This window comes from Medicago sativa, chromosome 5 (genome assembly GCF_051527215.1).
Source record: "Medicago sativa cultivar Bolivia chromosome 5, Bolivia_mono, whole genome shotgun sequence".
Taxonomy (NCBI): Eukaryota; Viridiplantae; Streptophyta; class Magnoliopsida; order Fabales; family Fabaceae; genus Medicago; species Medicago sativa.
Window position 1 is genome coordinate 1,875,283 of NC_140753.1, and position 9,760 is coordinate 1,885,042.

Sequence of the window (9,760 nt, forward strand, 5' to 3'; positions counted from 1 at the left end):
ATCACAACAGAAGCTAATAACAACTTTCTTCCATATATATCATTTTTACTTATTTCAAAATGGCAACAATACCATATATGGATATTCTGAGTTATATACTTATGTTCTTGTTAATTTTCATTGTTACACAAGTTTTTTACTCACTATTTGCAACCAAAATGAGAAACAAAACAAACTCAAAACTTCTACCAGGACCTTTCCCTCTTCCCATAGTTGGAAACCTCTTTGTAATGAACAATAAGCCACATAAATCATTAGCCAAACTTGCCAAAATTTATGGTCCAATATTAAGTTTAAAACTAGGCCAAGTAACAACCATTGTTGTCTCTTCGGCCGACATGGCCAAAGAGATACTCCAAACTCATGATTCCTTACTCTCAGACCGGACCGTACCTCATGCTTTAACGGCTTTCAACCACGACCAGTTTGGGGTTGGATTCCTCCCTCTTTCGCCTCTTTGGCGAGAGATGAGAAAAGTATGCAAAAATCAACTTTTCTCCAACAAGAGTCTTGATGCAAACCAATGTATTAGGCGTAAAAAGATAGATGAACTCATCAGCTATGTTTCTCAAAGGAGCCTTAAGGGTGAAGCAATAGATATGGGAAAAGTAGCTTTTAGGACTTCAATTAATTTGTTGTCAAATACTATTTTTTCTGTAGACTTTGCTAATAACTCTGCAGGTACTAATGAAAATAAAGAGAATAAGGATTTGGTTATGAATATGGCAGAGACGGTTGGAAAGCCAAACATGGCTGATTTTTTCCCATTATTGAGGTTGATTGATCCACAAGGCATCAAAAAGACCTATATGTTTTATATTGGAAAGTTGTTCAATGTCTTCGACAACATAATCGACCAAAGGTTGAAGTTGCGAGAAGGAGATGGTTTTGTCACCAACAACGACATGCTAGACTCCTTGCTCGACATTCCAGAAGAAAACGGAAAGGAGTTGTTGGATAGAGAAAAAATTGAACATTTATTACATGTATTTTCTAATCCCCTTACTACTATTACACTCATATTGTTTGATATCTCTTTCTCTTGTCCACTTTATCTACGTCTCTCTGTGGACTTGGATTCTTTCCGCTCCCTTCATTCTCTAAGGCTAATCCGTCGGATTAATCTAACTACAGAGAGTGTTGATATCTCTGCTACTAGATTAATCAGACAGATGAGTTTTTATTGAAGAAACAGGAGGGACAAATAAACATTCTAAATATCTGTGTGTGCGCACTTGTGCGCATCGATTGATATCTTATGTCATGCTTCAATTTTTAATAATGTTTTAATAAAGTTATATGATGTAGAATCAATTATTTTTTGAACTATATGAACTTTTGTACATTTTATTTATTTATAAAAAATTTCAATCTAATAGATTATATAACTATTGTTACCATTGTTTATAACAGGATCTACTTGTTGGAGGAACTGATACAACTACATATACATTAGAATGGGCAATGGCTGAACTACTTCAAAATCCAAATGTAATGTCAAAGGCCAAAAAGGAACTTGAAGAAATCATTGGAATAGGAAATCCAATTGAGGAATCTGATATTACTAGACTCCCTTACTTGCAAGCAATAATAAAGGAAACCTTACGCTTACACCCGATAGCTCCACTTTTGCTCCCCAGAAAAGCAAAAACTGATGTAGAACTCAATGGCTACACCATTCCGAAAGATGCACAAATCTTCGTTAATGTGTGGGATATTGGTAGAGACCCGGAAGTATGGGATAATCCATATTTATTTTCACCAGAGAGGTTTTTGGGAACAAAGCTCGATATCAAGGGCCAAAATTTTCAGCTCACACCGTTTGGCAGTGGAAGGCGAATTTGTCCCGGCTTGCCATTGGCTATGAGGATGTTGCACATGATGTTGGGATCATTGCTAAATTCTTTTGATTGGAAACTAGAAAATGATATGAAACCTGAAGAAATAGACATGGAAGATGCAATACAAGGACTTGCCTTGAGAAAATGTGAACCCTTGAGAGTTGTTCCAACCAAAATCAGTAATTAAATTACATATCAACTTGTAATTCTTTTACAAATGGCCTGTATAAGGAAATTAAACATAGTAGTGTGAGTAAACATACATGATGAATAGATATAAGAGTATTACTTTTCCCACCCTATGGCTTTCCTCGCGCGCCCTATTTTTTTTTCCAATTTTACCCCTAGTCCGGATTTCGTAGTCCGGAATGTATTGTTAGTAATTTTCAGATGTCTCGTGATTATAAAATCCGGATATGTATTTTAGCAGAACTTTTGCAATTTTAAGCTCTACAATTTGTAAAATAAAATGCGAATAAAATAAAAAACATAAATAAAAAGACACAAACATAAAAACAACTCATTTTATTAATATATGAACAATACATTACAATAATTTTCAAGCTTTTTAAGCTTATTACATAACATCCTAAATCTATTTCTAATCTCCTAAGAGCCTAATTCTAATCTCCTAAGAGCCTAACCACTGCTATGTGATAGGACATAGCAGTAGCTTGGCTATTGGAGGAAAACCGGAGGAGGGGGGAAGAGGAGGGCGGGAAGAAGAAACCAATGCCCCTGAGGGAGGTAGGGGGTGCTCAGACTTACGCCCCGACAGGCAAAGCTAATAACCACACTGACCCACATGACCCTCAGATGAACCGCCCTTCGTTGCAGCGCGGTTCCATCCTCATTGACCGTTCATACAAACACTGAAAGTTTTCAACGAGGCCCTTATCTATGAAAGGCCAACGATGGAAAACCATGGTTGTAGAAGGAAGAAGAGGAGGAGAGGGATGGTGTGAGAAATGGTGGGGTTTGGAAGGGTATTTATAGGGAGGGGTGGGTGAAAAATGGTTGGGAAACCATTAATGCAGTCAAAAAACGTGGTAAAACACGTTTTTTTGACTTGACCACCGACAAATGCGTGTGGTGCAGACCACCGGCCATGGCACTGAGGCGTTCCGGAATATACAATCCGGAATGCACCTTTGAATTCCGGAATATATTTTCCGGATTAGTGCGATTATGGTGCTCATATGGTGAACGAGGGGAACGTTTGCACTTCTTTGTAGGGCTAAGGACATTCCGGAATGTATAATCCGGAATGCTTCAGCATTGGCTTCTTTTGAAAAATTGCTTGGCTTCTTTTGAAAGAGTGCCATCAATTAGTGGTTGGACGGTTACAACTACTAACACGTTTTCATTGATTGTATTAATGACCTAGGACTTGTTTAAGGCTATAAATAGGCTTCCATCTTCAACAAATACATTCATTCTTCACTTCACCTCTTTCCTTCCATTTTCTTCAAATTTTTTAAGTATTGTAGGAGTGTCGGTGGTGTCATGGTCATTGTTGACCGTTCCTATGAACCCTGCAATAGCATTTCAGCTTGTGTGGGGTTCATATAACGGTCAACAGAGACCCTTGACATCAAAGAAAGACACAAAATATTCATTTCGTCTTTGTTCGGATTATAATTTCCGGAACTCTCTTCACCTCTTTTCTGCCATTCTCTTCAAATTTTTTAAGTTTTGTAGGAGTGTTTGTGGTGTCATGGTCATTGTTGACCGTTCCTATGAACCCTGCAATAGCATTTCAGCTTGTGTGGGGTTCATATAACGGTCAACAGAGACCCTTGACATCAAAGAAAGACACAAAATATTCATATCGTCTTTGTTCGGATTTTATAATCCGGAAACACTAACAATATGGTCCGGAAAACATAATCCGAACCAGGAGTATTTTTGGAATTTTTGCAGGGCGCGCGAGAAGGTCATAGGGTGGGAAAAGTAACACTCTAAATATAATGGCTTGACCAAGCCCACTTAGATGTTTTATACATAAAGAACCCTGAATAGTAGAAGCATATATAACCAAAAGAAAATTGTGATCCACTTCATGAGTACTAATATGAGTTGTCTATCAGTACTTTTTGTAGTTTTATCAATCTTTTAATATAAAACAGTGCACTAATCTTGTAATCATGTTATAATTTATAGGTCTATTTGAATGAGTATATGCTTTATCCTGTAACATCAAAGTAGCTACAGGTAATGTAAAAAATTTCTGGTCCCCTCACACCAGCCTATATAACCAACTAAGCATGCAAACTAAAAAGGGTTGTATCAGGTTTGAGTAACTAATGACACACTATGAGATGAGAGACATTATTATAGTCACCCTTTGCTCCTAACAAGTAACAACATCCTAATCTACTCTGAAAAGTAAACTATTCCAATCAGCAGATCTCTGAACAATCCTACTAGGAACCTGGTCACTGTCTTCCCCGCGGTAGGCCTTATACCCATCACTAGTTAACCTTAGACGGTGGAATTTCCTTGGGAGCTAATGTAGCATCAACAATTTACCATATTTTTGGTATGACGCTGGATATGTTAGAATCAAAGCGATCCACTGTGATTTTTCAAAAGCTATACTATGTAGTCTTTGCAACCTTATTTTTACATACACGCCAAACCATACAATTATATTCAAAAAAGAAACGAGGTAAAAAAATTGTGACTGAAATCAAATGGCAAAATGAGTAAAATTGGAATTTTTATGGTTTGTAGGTATGAAGATATAAATGTAGTGGTAAAAGGTAAATTTTTTAGTGATTTAATAGGGAGGCTGCCACATATTTTGAAAGTTTTAAATTTTTTAAATTAATTTTTATTTTATTTTTTGGTAGAAAAAAATAGTTTTTTTTCAGTTAATTTAAAAAAAAAATTAATTTAATTGGATATAATAAAAGATAGAATGAAAGTGTTTGATTTGAAGAGAAGTGGTAAAAAATAATACTTAAATTTATAATTATATAATTAGGAGTAATAATAAATTTTTGAACAAGGGGAGTAATAATAAATTTTGTGAACAAGAGGAGTAATAATAAATTGATCTACAATGTTGCCACAGACCCATTTTTGTTGGTATTCTGGATTTCAATTTTAATTTTTTTTCTAACAGGTATACATTTATTTATGAACAAAATATGTGGGATTCAATCGAATCTAAATTAGTCTCAACTTCCTCTGTTTTTATAAGATCTATATACTCATAAGCGTGAGATTTTAGAATCAATATCAATTTGTAAATTTTGGAATAACCATGCACTTATTCATGATCCAGATATCTGCCACTGAATCTAAATTACGGAATAAATAAAGGGGATGCAAAGGGAGGTCTCAATACAGGCTTGCAAACAGGAAAATTATGGATTTGGTCTTTTCTGTGGCAAAGGTCAACCTATTCATGCAGCAACCAAGAGTAATAAGCCCGTGATAAATGGTAGGCTACAAAAGACAGCACCCAAGAGGCCACTACCATCAACCATGAGTCTACGACAAATAGAAGAGGAGTGACAGTTCTACTGGTGGTGGGGAGGTTGGTGGCAGGGGATTTGAAGTCAACTCTAAAATATAGAAGAGGGTTGTAAAAGAATAAGAGTAGCTTACTAAAAAATAGAAGTCAATTATACTCGAATCCGCAGCCAACCGGTTAACTGAGTCGAGTCAAAATAGCCCATAGTGACATTTTTTTTTTTTAGCAGCCTAACTCATTGCGTTTGGCCAGAGGCTACAATTTAGAAGCCTAGATAAATAAGGGAGAGAAAAGGTAGGGGGAGTCATAGTAGTCAGTAGTCACTAAAGTAACAGATAATAAAGAATATGAATGAAACCCATTGTTTCTTCAGATATCTCATCACCTATACCTTGTCAAGAACTTATATACCATATTTCAAACATAAATTGCAGAAAAATGCAATAATTAATAATAACAATCATGGAACCAGCAATCTGAAATCATGAAGAAAATTCACAATCAACAACTACGTATGAAAGTAATAGTACGTTAAAGATAGTCCAAGGTCGATTATTAGTAGTGCAGCTTAGAAGGAGATGAGATCATCTTTAGAAGATTGTTTTTTTGTGTCATGTCCTCCATCTGATGCGCCCCCAACTTTACTCCCAAAAATCATTTCATCAAGATCATCCATCATGTCATCATTGTTCCCTCCCTGGACACCAGGTCTTGATCCAGCTGGCTTTCTAATCAAGGAGTCCTCTTTAGCATCATCAAGATGACGAGGTGACTCATCTGGCTCGACAGCAACAGGTATCATAGCTGGTTCAGGTTGAAGTGGAGCAACTGGAGGTGGTTTCAACTCCTCATACTTGGTAAGAACCTTTAGAATTTCATCATTAACATTCAGGGCCTCAAAAAGAATTGCTTCATTATCCCCAGCAGTTTCAACAATACGCTGGACAGTAATTTGAGAGCGACGACACTGCTGTACAAGTGTGGCGGTCAAATCATCCTGTAGATGGAAATAAAGATCACATTTAGGTAACTCACAGATGCCTGGTACAATATGCTCATTCCCTAACATGGAACATTGACTGGCCAAGATTTATGTATTCCTCATTTGGGAAGCTTACAAGGAAATAGAGTAATAAGTACGAAACAATTTTCCATTTTGGAAGGGTGGAGATGAATGTACAGAAATCATACAAGGCCGTGATCAAGTTACTATCTTAGCGTTCAGAAATCACACACCGATTTGAAATTGACTGGTAATAACTCTTTTCACAACTAAACATAGTAGGATAAGTTCTTCTGTGGGTGTTGTCCAATTAAGTATAAATAGCACATTTCAGTATTTCACTTCAATACCCATTATTATATCCCATATAATCAACCCATATAAACAATACCCAACCATGTCTTATTGTGGTCAAGGGGAAAAACTCACTGCCAGAATCTAAAGAAAGTGAATTGTTCCAAAAAAAAATCTACATTAGCTATAGCAAACATCAGATGTATGTAGACACACCCATAGAAAATATCAATTTCACTCTCTCAACTATCTCAAAAGAGGACCAATTTTCAAAACTATATTTTATTTCACAACATTGTACATTCGCATATTTAAATATTCCAATAACCCTGTAAATAGTCCAATAACCCAAACATTAGAATATGTATAACATCGCAAAACTAACATCATTTATATACTTTATAACCTCTGCCAAGTGCATATACCAAAGGCTATGTCGGGCGAAGGGGGTTGCGAGAGGCATATAGTTATGGCTAGACTTTCCCTTTGCTCGAGAGATTTATATAGTGGGGAGTAGTGTTTGGGAAATTTTTAGAAACTACTCAAAACCCTGTTTTACTTGTTTTATGGAATTCCCTAAAATCAGAGGGGTTTTGACTTGCAAACAAGGTAGTCTATTCTCCCTTCCTCTTTTTCCCTTCCCCTTTTTCCCTTCCCTTCCTCTAAAGTTATATACCCTTCCATTCTATTTCCCTCCCATATCCCAACTCCTAAACAATCCCTAAAAACAAAGACAAAAACCACAGGCCAAAACAGTTGTCGCGGTCAATGCAACACACATGCTACACCTACCATGATCTATCCGCAACACAACATTCTACTTCAAAACATGCCAAATAAAAAGAGTGCATCAAACACGGCACATTGAAAGAAAAAAAAAATGCAACTAAAAAAACAAAACAATACAAAAAAGAAACCTGCAAAACATCCTGTTGCGGTGAAGATGATAACACGGTAGAAAGAAGCTCAATACTATTTCTCGCAACATCAAAGGCTTCCTTTGTCTGTTCTTCTGTATAACCCTGCACAGGAACATCCTGCTGAAATTGACGCGGAATATCATCCACATGAGGTGGCTCTGGCACAGTAGCTGATCGAGGAGGAGTGAAAATTGGAGCCAAGCTTTCATTATCACGACCAGGAAACCTAATACCCCTTGATCTCAAACTCTGCAAACAAAAAAAATCATCCTCATAAACAACTGCTAACAAGAATAGAAATTCAATTACACATAACACTATTAGCATCTATTAGATTTGTTTCAAAAACATCATCATCATCAATCATCATAATTATTATCATCAAATCATGCTCATTAACAATCTATGTAGCATCAACACTTCAAATCGAAGTTGTGTCCAGTGTCCGACACGACACTAACACATGTTTTTATATTCAACTATGCTATATTTTCAAATTATTACCGGTGTAGACGTGTCAGTGTCATGTCTGGTGCCTGGTGCCTGTGTCAGTGCTTCATAGTTAAGATTGCTAGCAACGATAGAAATTCAATTGCAGATAACATTATTAGCATCTACCAAAATTGTTTCAAAATCATCATCATAATCATTATCATAAATCATGCTCAATAACAATCGTTAACAACCTCCATAGCACCGACACTTCTAATAGAAGGACACATATGATCACATTCAATTACACGATTTTTTCAATCTATTACTTGTGTGAACTCATCATCATAATCATTATCATCATATAATGCTCTAACAACCTCTATACACTTCTGGTCGAAGGCTTGTCCGATGTCCAACATGTGTCAGTGTCCAACACCGACACATGTGATTACATTCAATTAATTATTTTTTTCAAATTATTACTAGTCTACGTGTCAGTGTCTGTGCTTCATAGCTAACAACAATAGAAATTCAATAACACTTATATCAACAACATCATCATCATCATCATCATAAAAATCAATAATCATAAAATTAAAATGCAAAAAAAAAAAAAAAGGAACCACCTTATAGGTTTCTTCAAAAACAGGAAGATATCTAAGTTCACCAGTAGACTCTCCCCAAGCTTCAATCATAACCAAAGCTTTATTCCTATTATTAACAACAGTTTGAGGATCATCAATAACCCTAACCATCTCATCAAGAACTCTTTCAGCGGCAACTTCAGAAAAAGCTTTTTCACAATTCTTAACAACAGTTTCAAGCAAAACCAAAGCCAAATACTGAACCCTAGGAGTTTTAATCATGATCCGTTTCTTAATAGCACGGATCAATTCAACACTGTTAACTTTCTCAGTATTGATTAAATCACATAGATCGAGATTCATAGCCCAATCAGGTTCTTCATGTGCTTCGGAAGTAGCATCTTCGACGAGCTTATCGACTTGATTTGGACCGTTGAAGAATTCTTTAACCTTGAAACTCATTGAACTCATTCCTTCTGTTACTTTTCTACCTACTTCTACACCCCCGATTTTTAGCTTTTCACCGAATGCGTTCACTTTTTCCATCAAATTATCGCTCATTTTTTCACTCTCTGAGAATCAATTTTGAAGAAACGAAAATGGTTAGAAGAATAAGGTTGAAGAAAGGGTTTGGTGGAAAAGTAGAGAAAACGCGTAACAAGTGAGTTAAAGTCTTGAAGAATAGTTTTTTTTTTTTTTTTATTTCTTTTTTTAAAATAAACACATGTAAGTAGTACTTTTTCTTAAGTTAGTTGAATTGAATATTTAAATAACTTTTTTGTTTTTTTAAGGAATGAATATTTAAATAATTTGTTTTTTTTTTAAGAAGTATAGTGATTATAAATTCATCTCTTAAAAGATGAATAAGTGGGAAATAGCGTATTTAAAAGGAACTTGTACCCTTGTGTGATTAATAATTTTCTCTGGTGGTACTTATGAAAAAATACATGTTGGGAGAAATTAATTCTCCTATAAGAATTAGTCTTCACACCTCCACGTAGAGCTACTTTGATTTAAGAAAAATCTTACTATTACTAGTTGAAAAAGATGAACATCATCGGCTGCGTCTAAGCAAAAGTGAGAAAAAAATGTTGAATATTTATAGATAAATATATTTATATTTAATTTTAATTATGTGCGAATTTGATCATATCCAAATGAAAGAATTTATGTATGGAAAAAAAATGAAAGGTAACAAG

The 9,760-nt window shown here is 35.5% G+C and overlaps 2 protein-coding genes across 2 annotated transcripts; one reads left to right on the top strand and one right to left on the bottom strand.

The window, feature by feature from the left end:
* LOC146919016 (geraniol 8-hydroxylase-like) lies at nt 1-2,270 on the top strand. Its single transcript, XM_085712281.1, has 2 exons — nt 1-986; nt 1,414-2,270. Exons 1-2 carry the CDS (start codon nt 60-62, stop codon nt 2,026-2,028), a joined length of 1,542 nt encoding a protein of 513 aa, XP_085568407.1. The 5' UTR covers nt 1-59; the 3' UTR covers nt 2,029-2,270.
* Nucleotides 2,271-5,673: 3,403 nt separating this feature from the next.
* LOC146919017 (TOM1-like protein 1) lies at nt 5,674-9,196 on the bottom strand. Its single transcript, XM_085712282.1, has 3 exons — nt 8,604-9,196; nt 7,540-7,791; nt 5,674-6,322 (listed from the first exon to the last, which is right to left on the bottom strand). Exons 1-3 carry the CDS (start codon nt 9,120-9,122, stop codon nt 5,894-5,896), a joined length of 1,200 nt encoding a protein of 399 aa, XP_085568408.1. The 5' UTR covers nt 9,123-9,196; the 3' UTR covers nt 5,674-5,893.
* Nucleotides 9,197-9,760: the final 564 nt, after the last annotated feature.

Bases quoted from the DNA above. Each gene is read 5' to 3' on its own strand.
- LOC146919017 (XM_085712282.1), bottom strand. From the start codon at position 9,122: ATGAGCGATAATTTGATGGAAAAAGTGAACGCATTCGGTGAAAAGCTA. The intron at 7,792-8,603 runs GTGGTTCCTTTT...TTTTGTTTGCAG, and splicing joins TTTTTGAAGAAACCTATAAG to AGTTTGAGATCAAGGGGTAT. The intron at 6,323-7,539 runs GTTTCTTTTTTG...TTCCATCTACAG, and splicing joins CGCAACAGGATGTTTTGCAG to GATGATTTGACCGCCACACT.
- LOC146919016 (XM_085712281.1), top strand. From the start codon at position 60: ATGGCAACAATACCATATATGGATATTCTGAGTTATATACTTATGTTC. The intron at 987-1,413 runs GTATTTTCTAAT...TGTTTATAACAG, and splicing joins AAATTGAACATTTATTACAT to GATCTACTTGTTGGAGGAAC.